This window comes from Rhyacophila brunnea, unplaced genomic scaffold (assembly GCF_057557595.1).
Source record: "Rhyacophila brunnea isolate RB1 unplaced genomic scaffold, BYU_Rbru_1.0 scaffold_20, whole genome shotgun sequence".
NCBI lineage: Eukaryota > Metazoa > Arthropoda > Insecta > Trichoptera > Rhyacophilidae > Rhyacophila > Rhyacophila brunnea.
Window position 1 is genome coordinate 14,470,542 of NW_028232860.1, and position 19,487 is coordinate 14,490,028.

At 33.2% G+C, this 19,487-nt stretch overlaps 1 protein-coding gene across 1 annotated transcript; it reads right to left on the reverse strand.

The window, feature by feature from the left end:
• Positions 1-1,595: 1,595 nt before the first annotated feature.
• LOC147071254 (cytochrome P450 9e2-like) lies at positions 1,596-17,241 on the reverse strand. Its single transcript, XM_085948558.1, has 10 exons — positions 17,074-17,241; positions 15,564-15,727; positions 14,289-14,432; positions 11,930-12,135; positions 10,342-10,570; positions 7,259-7,480; positions 4,596-4,697; positions 3,471-3,568; positions 2,202-2,370; positions 1,596-1,780 (listed from the first exon to the last, which is right to left on the reverse strand). The coding sequence occupies exons 1-10, from the start codon at positions 17,148-17,150 to the stop codon at positions 1,596-1,598; spliced, it is 1,596 nt and encodes a 531-aa protein (XP_085804684.1). The 5' UTR covers positions 17,151-17,241.
• Between the last annotated feature and the right edge of the window lie 2,246 nt (positions 17,242-19,487).

The following is a 19,487-nucleotide window of genomic DNA, read 5'->3' on the forward strand; positions in this document are numbered from 1 at the left end:
TCTTCATTATTGCCTTTTGAAACCCCCTTTTTATAACAGTAAATAAGTTGAAAACGATTAATTTTAAAATAATATCACGAAATATTTTAATATAAAAAAGGACAATTTATATTATTTTCTTGGTGTTGTACCGTCATTCCCTCCCACACAACAGAGCAAGGTGTCATATATGGACGACCCATATTTTTTATTTTCAATCCTGAGAGCACGCCCTTATTTAATCGATAGGGAAAAATGGTGTGTTTTACTACAATTAATCCTATTGAGCATCGTAATAGAAGAATATTGAATGTATTAGTATTTAGAAAAAAATACAATAATTAGGTTAAGTGTGATTATCTGTAGAGAGATCTTGTTAGAGATACTGGAGGACAGTGGTGCAGTCGGCCGTGCTCATAAAATGGTATGTAGCGCCAGCTTAGAGTCAAAGCCCACTACGCCGACACGTCGCTGCGTCTATTTCTGTATACACCGCACAGGCCATATTCTGCCGGATGACTCCCACAATACCTATGGTAAAAGGGTCGGCAGGCGTGCGGGAGGTCGTACGCAGCGACTGGCGTTCTGCGCGCTGTCTCTTCGCAGGGAGTACGATTTGGCTCTTAGTCATGTACCCATTTAGTTTTTTTATAATTCCCTTCTGTTTGAAATGTAACTTACAGGAACGGAAAAATACAGTTTTAACTGACATATTGTTCTCTCAGACGAATGACATGCAACTAAATTACGTAACGAATGTAGGTGTCTTTAGTAAGTAAAATAATGAACGACCCCGGAAAATTGCAGACACCGATGGATTTCCAAGCTAATCAGCAAAACTATGACCTACACTCAGCACTCGAAATGGACTGGAACGGACCGGAGTACAGTTGCGGTTCGTGAATTCCTCAAAACTACTGCTGCGTCTCATGGTAAAAATGGCGCTCCCATTCGGAAATTATTATACCAATTATTATTAATTCATCTTTATTTCTGTTGATATTTTACGATATTAATAATTTAACTGATTAAACGATCGAAAATAATAGATTATTAATATGTGATATAATAAATTATGACTCATTGACATCAGAAGGTAGACAAACTAATAATACCATTTTTGACAGCACATTTCGAAAAAAAATAGTTTTTTCACCTGTGGCGCTCCATGCCTAAATCTTTAGTAATAGTGTTTATCAGAGTGACATCTAAAGACTGTTATTGCACTTGTCCGTCTAAGGCTAAGGTAATTAGGTAGTTGTATAACAGTGCTAGCGAACATATTATGGCACGCAAATGTTTTATGTTGAAGAAAAAAAAATAGAATTTACAAAAACATTTTCCAGTAAATTATATAGGTGAGTAATTAAACATAATCTTGTCTATTTCGAGCGCTGCCTATACTGCGATATAGAAGAAAATTAATAAAACCACATACGTGCTATGTAGATATACCACAAGATAATATACGATACTGATGATTAGAATGTCTTATTTAAAAAAATGAATAATCATGCAGTAGGCTACCAAACTATAAACTAAATTAAGTGATGGAGGAAAATCCTGGAATTTGAATATAACGTCCAATTTTCCTTGAGTCAATAATTTAAATTATGTTATGTTGTCGACAAGGGCAGACTTCTTGGTTTCATTCCTATCCAAAAGCCACTCTTGCTGTGCGTATTGTACGCGCTGGGAGAGATGACCAGCTCGAACTCTGTCCTGGGGATAGCAATGAAATCAAACTTCGCCAGTAGGTGGAAAATAACCGACTTAATTTGCATCAACGCGCTGCGAGAACCTGAAATTATGATGACATTAAATTTAATGTAGTCCAATCACAGTAATGGTATTTTTCTGAAATTATGTGTCTGATAACAAGTTAGGCATAGCAGGCTGTTGACATAATCCGATACTAGATGAAGACAGTGGTTCTTCAAGCTAACTTCATTCCTCTCAATGCTGTGCGTCGTATTGTCTGACAATTTGTCACGTCCTTCTATTCCGTTAATCCAGCGGCCTATGGGTCGGTGTCCGGAAATTTGTACGTATGCATGCGTGAGATCTTGTACCGGAAATAGATGCCCGTATATAAAATGACGGAAGGTGCTCGTAAGTATCAAGTTGTATACATAAAAATCAGACAAACTACGTTAGTAATTTTTTATCATTCCTATTATGGTTACTATGATGTGATAATAATAGTGCATGATCTATCTTACCGATACAGTTTCTGGGTCCAGCTCCAAATGGTATAAAAGAAAGCGGGTTGATGTTGCCTTTGTTCTCGTCGGAAAATCTCTCAGGGTCAAACACTTCCGGGTCAGGATAATACTGCGGGTCGTGGTGGATGCCGTACACGGGGATCCAAAGACCTTCACCCACTTGCATCTGGAATTTTAATTTACCGTGTTACGGAGCATGCCTCTGTCCGTTTGAGGCATTTTACACCATCGTACAGTGACGTCCCGTGGTCTCACTGGTTGGACACAAAATGTATTAATGAGGTAATATAAAAGTTTTAGAAGGATTTTTTTTTGTCGGGTTACAGTACAGTCAGATAAATGATCTAGAATTATTGACGTAAATTTGTTTATAAAAAGGGGCCAGGGTTTTGTACGATATAGTTTCGCCACAGGTGATGCCCTGACAAATTAACATGTCAATCAACTCTTTCTCAACTGTCAGTGCAGATTTATTGTTATACTTTTTGTATATATTTTATAGAGGGCTTTTAAAAAAAAAAACAAAGGTGCCGGAACTAACTTCTTGCCAAACGTTTTACCTACTATTCAGTATTCAGTATTCAGTGTATCAACTCATTAACCAAAAAACGCAATTACACAACCACATGTTTTAAAATGTTAATACGCCTGAAGAAAATTAGCGCCGCAGGCATTTTTTTACGATTAGCGCAAATTTGTGATGTGCGTTTATCTCACTTATCTGGTCAATTCCCCAGGCTGGAGCCCTGTCAGTCCCCCCTTTGTGGGGGCCATGGTGATTTCCAAAGTTCAGTCCAATTTTCGTCTGGCAAATCGTCTTGATTCCTCTTCTTAGTGTTAGAGTTTATGGCTGAATGTCTTCCACTCTGTAACCACCGATCAACGTATTTTGAAGGATCAAAAAGTGTCAAAGGTGGTCCAATGGGTTGATGAACAAAAGTGCCGCAACTGTTTTGGTCTTCAACGAAGCTCTTATAGGGGTAATAATTAGATTCATTTGCGAAAATTCGCGTTCACATTCACTTGAAGAAATGGTAATAGAATTCAATGCATATATCAAACGCGATAGTTTTTTAGATATGTCTCTTCATATGAGATAATTCAGGAAAATTAAGTGGTACTACGTAAGCGCAAACATTGTTTTGTCTAATTGCTTTTGAAACGTTAAAAATACCATGAAAAAAGGTACCGGAACGCCGTTCCACCGCGTTACATTACAACAAAAGCCCTGGTTTTATAATATATTCTCATTATAAAGAGGCTAACCTCGTATCCTTTTCCAGAGTCGGATGTTGGAGGAAATCTATAAGGCTTGACGCACATTCTATCGAGAAGTACACCGGGAGGCCAATACCTAAATGTTTCTGAAAGTTTAATTAATTAAGCATTTTTAATAAGAACACTGAATTATGTCAGAAGTCAATAATTTATTTGTCAGCTGTAAACAACCACGCATTCATGTTTGGACCCAAAAAAAAATCGTTTATGGTTAGATATTTTTAAACCGCAACTTTTTCAGTCGAAGCAAAACGAAATTAAATTTAAAACGAATGCAATTAGCATTGACCTGAGCTCAACAGTTACGTACTAAAATAATGAGCAAATCGCGAAATAAGGAAACGGTGGATACCCCAATGCTGTGGTTGTTGCAGTTGAGATAATCGGTTTTGAAATAAATCATAGTTTTCAAAATACTCTTGCTTAGAAGTTAATAATTGGTGTATTTCTTAACATTATTTATGTATCATTAAGTTTTTGATATTGTATTATATTCAATGTTTTGAATAAGTAATTTTACTTGGAGTTAAAAAATCGATGCCTGATTCCCAGGCTGTTCTATGTCACTTTCAGTACAATTCTCAGGAGAGCAATTTGAAAGTTCACATTGAAATAATTGCACAACCAATATAATATATATTAAAAACTGTGTTCTGCTTCTAAAAGAATAACTTTTTTTTGACATTATCTACAAATTCGTTCATAATTTTTGTATTCTGACTAATAGGTTAAACAGAGTTCTGGAAATCGAACAAAATGGCATTGAAAAGTCATTTTGCTTAAAAATATGATATAGAACAACCTGTAAATCAGGCAGCGAAATATTATCCCAATTTAAGCTATTTCTACAAATTAAACTATGTATTTATTTTATTTACATGTTGTGACAAAATCTATATTGCATAAAAAAAACAATTCTGTATCTGGCATTTAAAATGTTAATTTCGTAAAAACGCGACATAAGAACTTTTACCCTGCAGCCACAGAATTTCGTTTTATGCCTCGACTGAAATATGTTAAATTTAAGGCTATACATTACTCACTAATGCCGTACATAGTCAGGCCGTGGTTCTAAATGGCGATTTCCGATGGTAGTGGTAGTTATTGCCTGACTTAACACTTTACGGTCCGGGAACGCCACATTGGCGTCCTTATCGAGCCGAACGTTACGATCCGGGGACGCCAACGTGGCGTTTTCACTTACGCATATCTTTACTGTGAAAAATAAATATGAAATTTAATATTTGGTTGCAAGATCTATCGACAGATGGTTGAATGACATGTGCAAGAAGTAAAAGCACGATGGAAAAAAAATATTTCACGGTTTTTACAGATATGGCGGACGTAATACCATTCAGTATTTTTTTGTACCTATACCATTTTTTAACAAGCCCGTTTCTAGGCGGGTGAATCACGAGACATAAACAAAAAAGGTAATAAACACTCAATGTTATATTCCAGTGTCGTCACTGAATCTGCATTCTTTTTTTAAAAAATTAACGCGATTTTTATCTATGAAATTGCGTGCTATTTGATATTTTGTCTTTAATGGTTTACTACCCATGAAACGTCCACCATGCTTCATCATCCATGATAGAAATTTTATCTTGAAAATGAGAACAGTTATAAATGTGAACTTGTATCGCGTTGTTATTTTCGTTCGCTTTTTTCGGGAGATTATTGCTTGTGTAACTGCATAAATAATAGCTATTATTATTTATATTTTTTGCACTAATTTCATTGAAAAAATAATTAATCTAAGTATATTTTAGCTAGGATATATATTTTTTATTAGTTTTATCTCCAAAAACACTTTTTAAAATGGAGGACCAATCGTTTTTAGAGGAAAACTATGCGGATTGTATGTCAGATATTCCCAGTGACTGTGAAGATATCGGAGATTTTAGTGATATTGAAACAGACTCATTTGCCCCTTTGAGAACACGCCCACGTACAACATATTTCGCGAGTGATTCTGAGGATCTCCGCCGAGAGAGAACAAGCTATTTGAAGGATTATCAGGAGTAACATTTGACACTGATAATTTAAGTCCTGAAGCTAAATCTAAAAAATGAGTGGACATAACCATGTCGGAGTTAAAAAAGTGGTTCGGGTTGGTGATAATAATGGGAATTGTCAGAAAAGCGACTCCGTCTTATTGGTCGACAAATCCACTTATAGAGACTCCCATATTTTCGAAAACTATGCCACGTAAGCGGTTTTTCAAATATTGCGATATTTACAATTCACTAATATTGAAAAATGAAATTTCACGATTTTTTGTTGAACATAAAGTTTGGATCGAGGATATACAGACATCTGAATCAATTGATGTTGCGGAAACGCATGCACCTTCTATATATCTTCTGATACAGATTCAACCCATAAAACCAGTTCACTTACTTCATTACAAAGTATAGGCAGTATAAAATTACAACAAATATCTCCGCAATTTTCAGTCACAATCAAATATTTCCGCAACTAATAAACGTTTAAGAAGAAAGTGTGAAGTGTGTTCCTCACATAAACTTCGAAAAGAACCTATTTACATGTCCAAAGAGTGTAAAGTACCTCTACATCTACATATTGGTAATTGCTTTTCTTATCATTTAAAAAAGTGTATTAGTTGTTAGTTCATTTTACATTCATAGTTTTATAAACTATTTCAAATAATTTCAGCTTTAGTGTTTGATTTGTTTTAAATCTACTCGTACACTAAATTATTATGTGCCAATAATTATTTCGTGCCTAGCCAGTTATCTAAAAGTATTATCCATAAGATTGAGTGTTCATTCAAATATTTTTGTGGAATATAAGTAGATGTTTGTTTTACAATTTATTGCTCATAGATTTTGTTATATAATTTTTTTACGCACGCCTCTGCACTGTTATTGGATTGTCTCGATTCTTACAAAAATACCAAATTGTAATAAGCGGTGGGAATGTATATGCGTGCATTTTATTTAATTGAATTTACTCGAAAATATGCACGCCACTGCACTGCCTCAGCCATAAAACTCATAAAACCAATAAATCAGTCATGTGGTCAAAGGTTGACAAGTGTTGAATAAATGATACAATTTGATGCATTGATATATTTTAAGTATTTTCTGAAAATTTTATTGAAATATTATCATTAGGTTCAAAAGTTATATCATTTTTAACTTCGCGATCGAAATTTGTTGATTTTCATTTAAAAATACCGGATATTGGTGTGGGTACGTCGCGAAAATTCGCGGACCGTATAGTGTAATACAATACGGTAACATGTTCACAGCAAATGAAGATTTTTGATGCATTTTTCGTTCATATTAAATATGTTTTTCATACAGGCACTCTTCGCCACTGCTATCTGTCATACTCTTGTGAGTAGAAGTTGGCAACACTTTTTCTTGTGCTAATAATCATACAGCGCTCGAAATATAAAAGTTTACGAATCGGAGCGCTCGACAAATTTTAAAGATATTTATTTACATAGTCATCAAATATTATATGTATTTTATAAAAATAAGTGTGTAAGATTTTCTATTATATGGCCTATATAGCTCAGACGATCAACATATTTTTTCCACGAGACGAAGCGATAATTTTACCAATTTCACGAGCCTGAATGGCGCTCCGGTGCGCTCCGGCTCATTTCGAGCACTCTAAATCATACTGTATACATGTATTGTTTAAATTCGTATTGGTAGGTACCTACGTCAAAAGTACTTTAGCAAGTTAATTCGGGAAAATCGAATAAAGATTTTTTTAAAACAAATTATTATGTTATCTACCTGATATAACCATGTCCATATATTTCATTTTAATAAGGGCATCGTATTTGACTTTTCCTTCATTGTTGAGAAGCACCTGGTCGATCTCATCTTGAAGCCTGGTTTGAAGGTAAGGGGCAATGGCCATGCGGTGCGCCAGGCAGCTCAAAATTGTAGACGATGTCTCCCCTCCAGTCAGGAATAATATGACCGCTTGTGCCACAATTTCATCATTAGTCCATTCTATAAGATAATTAAATATAATTTAATAGTATGTTGTTTCGGTTTATTTAATATTAGCTGAAGTACGGCTTAACTCTGGTGTGATTTATTGTACCTCCACTACGCAACCGACTTTTTTTGTGACGAAGTGGATTGACCAGTGACGTCCCGTGGGGGTAGGTAGATTGAGCGTCGATTGAGGGTGGCAGTTACTCGAAGGGCGGAAAATTGAGAAGAATCATTTGGTATATATAGAAATAGCTCCCTAAGCTGAGTACTTACTTAATAACGAAGATATCTTTCCTTTAAAAAAATCAGCTCACTGGTTGGAAACAAAATGTATTAATTAACATAAAAGGTTTAACAGGACTGTATTTTTTGTCGGGTTCGCGATGTCTAGTTTACTTCCGTTGCCTTTCGACGTATTTGGTTACCAGAAACGACACGAGCACGGATGATAAAAAATATTTTATAAAACAGATGGGGCGGCATTTTGTCTAGGAACGTGAGTTCCATGACAAAACAGAACACAACAAAATAGAACACGACAAAACAGAACATGACAAAACAGAACATGACAAAACAGAACAGTGACAAAACATAACAACGATAAATATAACTATGACCTTTCAGGAAAAATATAAGTTTAATATTGAAATTGTCCTATCTCTATTATGTTGATAGATTTTTAAAAGCAGAGATTTTCAATACGCCATAATAAATCAAATTATATACCTAATTTCTGCATTACTAATCGCTAGAAAGCCTGAAATAAACTTAACTCGGTGTTGCCGGTAAACTTAGGATGGGTTTGGATCGAAATCCGAATCTCGAAGGCCGAAATCCCGAAAAATAATTAAGAGAGATAAAAATGCTTTTTTGTCTCCTGCAAAAAATTGCGCAATCGTAACACTTATCTTGAATTGCGCAAATTTTACAAAATGTATGATTTTTTTTGTCTCTCTTGTAAAATATGCGCAATTCTTAGTAATCGAGTGGCAATAGTCGTTCATGATTATCGAAATCAAACAGATAAATTGAGGTATTTACGCCAAATGGGCAACATGCAGTGATTACATTATAAAATTTTATATACTCCATATATAAAAAATGCATTATTTTAAAAATAACGGTATTTAAAAAATATGAAAGTATTTAATAATTATTATACCTTGATGATTTCACTTAAAATTGTTTTTTTTTTAATATTAAATATTTATATATAAGTATATGTAATTCGTTTAAAATTTAATTAATAAATAGATTCCACACAAATTAATGTTTCATTTTTCTCCTGGCTGTTCTGTTTTGTCATGTTCTGTTTTTGATCATTTTTGTCATGATTTAGATGATTTTGATCTGGATGATGTGTGGTTCCAATAAGATGGTGCACCACGCCATACAGCTCGTGATACAGTCAACTTGCTGAGAGAAAAGTTTAGTATATATAATATCTCTTATTTTGATAACCCTTTATTATGGAGAAGGCATCAATCTCACCAGTTCATACTATAGAGATTCGGTCATCCAAGATATGATTTTTTCTGGCATGAATTAGATGATTTTGACCTGGATCTGGATCTTGATGTGGTTCCAACAAGGTTTTGCGACATGCCATACCTATAGCTCATCACACAATCAAATTATTGAGAGAAAAATTCAGTGACTGGCCATGCGATATAATTCCATTGGACTTCCTTCTCTGGGGTTATGTTAAATTGTTGGTTTACTACAATAAAACACAAACACTGAATGACCTTAAAACCAACATTATTCATATCATTGGTGAAATAATTGCTGATTTATGTGGGAAAGTGACCAAAAATTGGTGTTCCAGAATCGACTTTTTAAGAAAATCTCGAGAAGGTCATTCAAATGAAATCATTTTAAAATGTTAATACCATGAATATTAATCATCAAAATAAAAGAAATATCACATCGATATCTTATATTTACCATTTTGTTAATATTTCAAATTAATAATAATATATATTATATCTTAAAAATTCTCCGCCGTATATATGGACCGATCAGGGATGGCACCAATTGGAGGAGAAGATATAATGCTGAGCTCTACGGGCTGTACGAAGATTGCAGCGCAGTTCAATCAATCAAGATTGGGAGACTGCGATGGCTAGGTCATGTGCACCGTATGAATGACAATGAACCGGCAAAGGGAGTGATGTCCAGCAATCCAATAGGACGTAGAAGAAGAGAGAGGCCAAAGATTCGCTGGTTAGATGGAGTTGCCAGTGGCTGCCGTATTCTGGGGGTACCAAATTGGAAAGCGGCCACACTGGATAGGGACAGGTGGAGGGAGCTGTTGGAGGAGGCCAGGACCCACACCGGGTTGTCGCACCCCTGATGATGGTGATGATTATATCTCTTGTTTGATAACCTTTTATAACGTCGTTATCCAGACGAATATGGAGAGAATAGGTGGAATGCTTTTGATGGTCATGTCAGGGTGAACAATATTTTGGTAAAACAGCTGATTTATTGACACAGTAGAAATTACAAAGTTACACAACGCGTGTGTAGGGATATCCAACTCGTGGTACGAAATCCACAGTCCTGTAATTTGCTACATACCTATATCGATATTATAATATCGATGGAGCACGAAAGCACGATTTGATAAATAATATTATTTAATCATATTATAGAAGAAAATTTCACCGTTGGCAATTTTTCCCAACATAAAGTTAATTTTATGTAATTGAATAGATAGTATTAGATAACATATAATAATAAATGTTTTAATAACATTATTTAAAAAAAAAAAAAAAAACTTTTGCCGCCCTGGTGTTTCGTACCCCTAACGCTAACACCCATACCTGACTCTGTTAAAAGGTAAGTTTGTAAAACTTTTTAATACGTACTCTTTACAACATGTTGTTTTCCAAGAGAAGATTCCTTGGCTGTGGCGAATTCGGAGTATTCTCCGTCCGGCTCGTCTTCCCGCTTGAGCGATCCTTTGTCAGCTTCCATCAGCGACTGGATGAAGTCCGTCCGGCGAATGTTCTTTTCTTCCCGGATTTTCATGTTTTCATTCACCAAGCTCCTACATAAGTCTATTATAGATTGGCCGATCAACTGCAAGCCGAGCAACTGAAACAAAGTACAGCAAGCAATAAAACATTGATATTGTTTAATCTATGTCATGGGTCAGCAACCTTTTCGGACTTACTGGTCACATTAAACTTTCAGATTTAATAATGAGGCCGCAGGTGTCTACAGAAGATAGGCACTGATATGATAGAGTTAATTAAGAAATTTCCTTAGATATACAACAAAATACAGTAAGTTTATCTGTCTGATTCGTGATTTTTGTGGCTATTTTCCTTTAACTATGATTCAAATTCGAATTGAAGCGGTCAGTCGAGAAAAATATATTAATTTTATTCTTTCTAAAACTCATGGTTGAAAATGGTTGTGCGCGTTTCCAGACGTCCCGATTTTTGCAGGACATCCCACTTTTTAAGCAAACATAGATTGTCCCGCGCGAGACAGCTAAATTCACGATTATTCAACATTTATTATTGATACAAATAAGACGTTTAAGTCAAGACAAAATAAACAGTTATATTTTAGAACGATGAGGAACGAAATAAGTTTCGAAAGTACAGATAATGCGGTATCTACATTAAATTTGACTTAAGAAATAGATATGGAGCTGATGAATGAAGAATTTAACTCGCTGACTTGATGTGATTGCAAAAAAAATCGAAAGACGCAGCTGGACAGAGATGGCATCAGTTATTCAAGTTATTCTCAGAAAAAGATACATACAAAAAATATTTTCAAATTAATTGCATTAATTTGAAGCATACCAAATTGCTATTCGGAAAGGGTATTTTCTCAGATGAATTTAAAATGGTCAAACGCAAGAAACAGATGTTGTATTGAGTTGATATTAATTCAACATACTAGGTATACTCATGTGCTGAATTTTACCAATACATCAAGCAGCAGAAAGAAACTCTTCGAAGTAAAATCTTCAGCTAAGTAGGTACAAATAGGCAAGTGTCGGGAAAAAATATTGTTAAATATTATTATTTTAATAGTTAAAGAGTTGTGTTGTATCATTTATGATTTTTTTCATGATCATATGGGCCTCCACAGAGTAGAGGTTTTGTATTAACAGATTTTGTTTTTTACGAGAAATGGATGTCAGCCACTTGCTGAACCTATTAGGTCCATACCCTGACTCACATACAAATTGAAAAACAATATGTGTACTTGCCAGATCCAGGATTTGAGCCTGGGACCCAAGGCGTGATAGTCCAACGCTTAAGCCGCGCGGCCACCGTGGGTGTTAAAAAAAAGTTATTATAAAAGTAAACATTAGAATTATTTTAACTATGCGTTTTTTATGTTGTCCCGCTTTTTGCTTGAAATGCGTGTAGGTATAATATCCATATGTTCAAAAAATGTGGCGATTGAGTTTCAAATGCCTGAAAAATATACCTTGGAGATTTTTGGAATAAACGTGATCATGAAGAGCTTCACGAGGCCAAGGCCTTTGTAGGTGGTGGCCGCTTGCGCGTTTTTGTAGATGTCGTTGTCCGGGTGGGTAAAGGAGTTAACCTTCACTCCTAAAGAGACGGACGTAGACACGTCGTTGGAGTAGCGTGAGAACAGGTCCAACATTTCTACTTCAACGTGACCACGGGCTGAAAACAGACGTCATTTTGACATTATCAATCAGTGGCGAAAACTATATTATATTATATTATATTATATTATATTATATTATATTATATTATATTATATTATATTATATTATATTATATTATATTATATTATATTATATTATATTATATTATATTATATTATATTATATTATATTATATTATATTATATTATATTATATTATATTATATTATATTATATTATATTATATTATATTATATTATATTATATTATATTATATTATATTATATTATATTATATTATATTATATTATATTATATTATATTATATTATATTATATTATATTATATTATATTATATTATATTATATTATATTATATTATATTATATTATATTATATTATATTATATTATATTATATTATATTATATTATATTATATTATATTATATTATATTATATTATATTATATTATATTATATTATATTATATTATATTATATTATATTATATTATATTATATTATATTATATTATATTATATTATATTATATTATATTATATTATATTATATTATATTATATTATATTATATTATATTATATTATATTATATTATATTATATTATATTATATTATATTATATTATATTATATTAGCAATCATAATAAAATTTGGGTATTTGTCATCATGGGAATGGAACAACTGGACGCCAGGTCAATTGGACGCCGCACTGTCGTAGACACGTATACAGAATGTAGACGACGAATTTTAATCAGTTTCTATCCTACTACTTAGTAGTTTTAATTCATTTTACTCTTAACAAAAAGTTTTTTTTATTGCGGATTGAGAATTACCATGTCTAAGGCTTTATATAAAATAAAAAACTCTTTTTTCGTTGGAACATAAACATATTATGCACGATTAAATCATTATTTACGTGTGCATATTTAAATTCTCACCAACTATTAAATCATAATAAAATAATTTAAATATAAATAATAATATTGATTAATTATTTTAAAGTACCTATAAGTACGTAACGTCTATTTAATTTTGAATTGCGTGGCGTCCAGTTGTCCCGGCCCCAAATCGTCCTAGACCCGTCATCATGGCTCCCATAAGGGGGCAATGATAAGGCTCTAGCCTGGGGGACTTGGTTTGGGGGGCCCGGCGTGGTGGGTCGACTAGTTAAATGCGATTAACACACACCACTGACCATATATTTGCTCTAGTATTTAATATCTAATAATAATTTTATTTTAATAGATTTGAGGATGCAACATTCTTTATATTGAACATACGTAATTTGAAAACACATAACATACATATATAGGTATGTACTGGGTAAATACGACGCCCGTAAAACGTGAATCTGTACCAATTATAAAATTTGGAGTAGGTAATCCAGACGTCGGTTGATAATTAGGGCATTTAATTGATACCTTTATTTAAAATACAAAAATCAATAGCCAAAATTAACGCAATTTGACGAATATTTCATGTAGAATCTCCTAGATAATTTCGTCGTAATTAATGTACTTAATAAATTTAACAAAGTTACCACGAATTACCATGAATTACCAAGTTTTCTATTCAAGTGTTAAAATATACATAATATATAATATGTAAGTGAATTTATTACGCCCATGACGACCGAGCCGCTATGGCATCGGCTTATAATGTAGTGGATCCTGGGCTCGAATCCCAGGTATGGAAAATACACATATTGTTTTTTCAATGTGTATTTGAACCAGACTATGAACCTAACTGGTTGAGCAAGTAGCTAACATCGATTTCTCGTAAAAATCTGTTAACACAACCTCCATTCGTGGAAACCCATGGGATTTTCTTAGGATTGGACATCACCATGTCTTCTTTTCTTTCTTCACCAAGAAAAAAAAACTTTTTAATCATTCACGAACCGGAACGCAATATTTAAATTTTCCGGAAGACGTAGCGATTACCTCGATAAATTCGCTAGCCGGAGTTGCATTCCGGCTAGCGAAGCACTCAAGCACTGGTTGTATATTATGAATATTGGATATTTTCTTCGTAAGTAACTAGATAGTAAATAGGAAGCAAGTGACTAAATTTGTGGGAAAATATAGGGCTCCAATAATTAGTGTTGCCAGTAGGGATCCTGGCTGGCTAAATCCGGTTCTTGCCACAATGTTACCTTTGTTTTCAGGTAATTCCATCTGGTTTTCGAAATAGTTGGTCAACTCTTCTCCGCATTCTGCCATATACTGGTACATGATCCTCATTTTAGCACCCGTAAAAGCTGGACTCAAAGCCGACCTCATCTCTCGCCATTTCTGACCTGCATAAATTTATAATATAAGATGATAAAATGATAGAATATATTATATTCATCAATAATTACCACAATTTTATTCATATGATTTAAATCTTAAATCCTAGCCAGTCTCACAGTCATATTGACTATAGAAAGGAAAAAAGACGTAACTGTCCGTTTTTTCAAAATAGGTTTTATTGGATAATAACATTGCATTATGATTAAAAATACATGTTGTTTTCAAAGGATGTAAGCTACAAATGCCAAATTGTTATCAAAATTTAGCTAGTTATTTAAAAAAAAAAAAAACAGGGCTCGAAATGGACCGGAACGTACCGGAGCGCCGTTCCGGTTCGTGAAATCGCCATAATTATCGCTCAGTCTCGTGAAAAAAATAATTTCACCGTCTGAGCTAGATAGGCCACTTAACAAAAATCTAACACACTTCTTTTTTATGAAATACAGATAAACTTAGATAACTATATTAGTATTTTCAGAAAATTATCAACGGTCCGGTTCGTAAAATTTTCCATTTCGAGCGCTGAAAAATAGTAGTAAGTGATGTGGGGAAAAAAGACTCAATCATCATTTATGTTGGTTCTTCTTTAATTAACTTAATAATTAATATCAGATTGGGAATATAAAAACCAAATTATTAATTATCAAGTGTGTGTATATTTTGTATCTTAACTTTGGCCGAAAGCCATAACTAAAACGTTTTTGTGCCTCCTGCAACATTTGATTTGTGTGGATTACGTACTTTTTCCCTTTAACAGTCGAATTAAAATATAAATAATATAGAAAGTAATAATTTTCCAAACAGGATAACTCTAAACAAAAAAAAATATTTATTGATCACTCTCTCGATTACACTCTCTCTATGTGATTTTTAGAACTCACAAAATTGAGCATCAAACCGTTTAAAACACATACTAAATATTAGATTAATAATCGATAGTCCAAACATCCAGAATCCATGTGGATCAATCACGTCGTCGCAAAGATAGAACAATACCTTCTTGATAAGATAGTCCACGAGTTTGGTTTGTTGCTAGTACACACAAACTTTTAAGGAAGGAGGAATGAACATAATATCACATTTTCTCACTGATATATGCACTCAATATTAACCCCAATCTATAATTTATTATTTACCATTGAGTGAGAACAAGTTTTTCGCGAACACCGGTTCTGTATGCTCAGTGACGACTGGAAAATGATCAGTGAAATATTCAAAATCTTTCAAGGTGACTGCCTTCACCAGTTCCAAATCTCTCACCATAACGATTCTCCGGGTGAACTGGTGCATGCCCACATACCTGAAAATAGTGACAATTATTAAAAACCGAATGATATTTCATATATTATAGTGCGACTTATATATTATCAAGTCTTTTACGTCACCAAGATCATTTATGGAACTAAAACCGTGCCCCCCGCAATTACTTTGCCCGCTACCGTGTGTTCGATATCGCGTGGAGTGTTATTAACATAAAAATTACTAAATCTTTGCGGAAGCAGACGAAAAGAATAATTTCGAAACAGAAAAGAATGCTTCATTCATTGCTTCAACAGCCATTTTAGTAATTTCCCGTATCTGAACATTGCAGGAATACATCTGTAACAGCCCGTATCTTGCCTCTAAGCTGTCAAGCGTGTTGCATGAAGTGTGTTGAATTCAGGTTTCAAAGGTCACTTTCAAATTATTTAAAAGGTAAAACAGTAAGTAATATAACAAATTTGGATGTTTATCTTTATATAATAATATATATGTCACATTTTATCGCATGTTATCATTATATTAGGCGTTAATATGTGCTTTGTTTTAAGTACCATTTTTTACGTTACGGGTTATTGGCATGCTATGTAGTTACAACAGTGTGAACTATAGTAACAGTCAGATACGGGATTTTAAATATTTAGTTATTTTGCTTCCTTATAATTTGTAAAAAGTCACTTACAGGATATTAACAGTAGGCCATCCATAGGTACATTTATATTATAATGGCTTTGTAACAATTTTAGTCTTGGTGTGCAGTAGAAATAGGAATGAAGTAGTATATATTATTTTTTTTTATATTAATAACCATGCCCTTGATTTTTCGTACAAGGTGGTTGGGTGTGTTAGTTGCGTTGACGTGTAGCTAATTAGGTTCCTCCATTTATGTCTTTAATTTTCTTTATGGCCAGGATTAAATATTTTGTGTAGTGTTCTTGAGTTGTTCTATTGCTTAGTACTTCGTGAGGCTTTTGGAGGTCAATTTCATAATTATGCTGTCTACATCGAGTCCTGAGAGTCCATCGCTCCCTTTCTAGTATAGGGCAGTCGTTGATGACATGCCACACAGTTTGAGATGTGTTGCCGTCACATGGACAACAGTCATCATCCCTCAATTTAAATCTTTTTAGGTAAGCTCGCACCGCTCCGTGGCCTGTTAGTATCTGTGTGAGTTCGTGTGATATTTTTAAGTTCCTGGCAAGAGTGATGGCACATGAAGTAGTATATTGTGTAATGTGTGAAAATGTGGAAGGGCCGCTGTTCTAGTGAATTTGAAGTATCTACTTACGCATGTGTAATATGCGAGAATATTAGAGAAGATACATAATTATTATGATGCAATACGTGATGGGATAACATATACGTGTGGTCAAAGACGATCCTCACGGTTTGTCTGGGAAGGCATCGTAGGTCCTCTTGATGAGTTCTCTGGTGTGTTCTTTCTGTAGCAACACGTTGAGCATGTTTCCCAGGAATGGCCACGACGGCAAAGCGTCCACTCCATTGCGCTCAAAATGATTATTGTAATAACTACCCCATCGCCATAGCAGTATAACTAACGACACACAGGCACCCACTATTAGCTGTACCCAGTCCATTATCTGCAATCAAATAAATTTTATTCATTGGAGATTTATGTATTTTGTATTGCGGATTCATTTGTACGAATCTTTATTATTTTCGACCACATATTCAGTCAAAAACCGCAAGCATTTTAATAAAATTTCAACACTGAAATAGTAAATACCATAGAGGTTGTGAATGAGAAATCTCGTCTCGAGAAAATAGTTAAGGGGGGACATGCTCGTCGAAGGTCAAAATTGAGTTTTTATTGTATTTTCAAACCATGATCCTGGACACTCCTTAAACGTTGTAGATAATCTATTTATATAATTTTGAAGCCTTATTATCCTTTATAGTTATTTTAAACATTTGATGACTGCATATGGAATTTTTGTTACATAAAATAGTATTCTTTTAAACCTCTCGCTCTAATGTTTTAGAATATAGTCATATTTCGGTACATAACTGTGCAGTGGTGTTAAGATTTTTTACTTTTATTAATTTTTAAACGCATTTATAAAACCATTAGTATAATTTATTACGAGATAATTTTTGTAAAATATTCACGATAAAAAAATATTTTGATAATCTCTGTGATCCCAAATTTGACAAGAATTAGGCATTTTATTATACAAAAAATCGGCAAGATTAACACATTTGAAGATGATTCTAAAGATACTTATTATAAGCTATGTCTTTGACCATTCTAGTGTGATAAACATCTTATGAATAATGATTGCTTTATAATAATTATTGACCTAAGAATAAGGTAGTGTTTTATTGAAATACGCCATTTCTTTTGTCATTCCCTAGTGATTAAGCTACAACATACGGCCGTAGCCATAAATTGACAAACTATAAGACATAGCTTATAATAAATATCTTTAGAATCATCTTCAAATGTGTTAATCTTGCCGATTTTTTGAATAATAAAATGCCTAATTCTTGTCAAATTTGGGTTCACAGAGATTATCAAAATATTTTTTTATCGTGAATATTTTACAAAAATTATCTCTTAATAAATTATGCTAATGGTTTTATAAATGCGTTTAAAAAATAATAAATTTAAAAAATCTTAAAACCACTGCACAGTTATGTACCGAAATATGACTATATTCTAAAACATTAGAGCGAGAGGTTTAAAAGAATACTATTTTATGTAACAAAAATAAGTTATGCAGTCATCAAATGTTTAAAATAACTATAAAGGATAATAAGGCTTCAAAATTATATAAATAGATTATCTACAACGTTTAAGGAGTGTCGAGGATCATGGTTTGAAAATACAATAAAAACTCAATTTTGACCTTCGACGAGCATGCCCCCCCTTAAGTATTCGAAATTTCAAGAATTTTCATTTCTCGAGAATTAAAGAAATCGTTACTAAGCAATAATGACGAAGGGATAAGTTAAACGAAAGAAGAAAGCTGCCGACCGCAATCGGAATTTTAAAAAAATGATACAAAAAGATAATCGTTTCTCTCATATTTCTCGATAAAAAATATTTTGGCAAAAAAAGTCATCGACTTCAAGAGAATTCTCGAGTCAACCTCGAATTCTTGACAAATATTTCTGAATTGCAGAATTCTCGATTCTTAAGAAATAAAAAAAGTTAAAAAAAAAACGAGCAAGTTTAATTGCATAACAATGTTTCATCAAAAGTGGCGTAACGTGGTCTCGCGGAATATTGTTTTGATTTAAACGCGCCATTTTGTACATTCGGTGTGCACTGTTTAGACTAGTTTTGATATAAATGCTTGCAGGAAATATTTTCGCAATTATTATATAGCGGCAAAAGTTTACAAACAATTTTATTGTAGAATTAATTTGCGGGTAGGTGTATATACCTATTGGTCTGGATAGCTTTAAATAGGTACTCACTTAATGTGCAGCAGGTATTGTCAAAAAATTATGACAATGAAATTAGTATTCTTTTGACAGCTTTTCTAACAGTTTATAGTGAACAAACTTTCCCTTCAACAATACATTTGAAAATGCGTAAGATTTTTAAATCTCGCAAAACAGACATAAAACATTATTAATAATTATTAATAAATCTATTATCATACATAGTTCAGCGAACTTAAAAAAATATACAGATCATTCGTTAGAACTTGTATTGTAATTATATTTTATGTGATTTATAGTCCCTATGTTAATAATATTATTAAATTCATTTTTTGATACATAAACATTAATATAATGCTATTGTAGTCGGCAGTGGCGGTTTTTCATGA

Coding starts and splice junctions, on each gene's coding strand:
- LOC147071254 (XM_085948558.1), bottom strand. CDS start 17,150: ATGCTCAACGTGTTGCTACAGAAAGAACACACCAGAGAACTCATCAAG. Junction 12,136..14,288: donor GGAATTACCTGAAAACAAAG/GTAACATTGTGG, acceptor GTCTGTTTTCAG/CCCGTGGTCACGTTGAAGTA. Junction 4,698..7,258: donor TATGGACATGGTTATATCAG/GTAGATAACATA, acceptor TATTTTTCACAG/TAAAGATATGCGTAAGTGAA.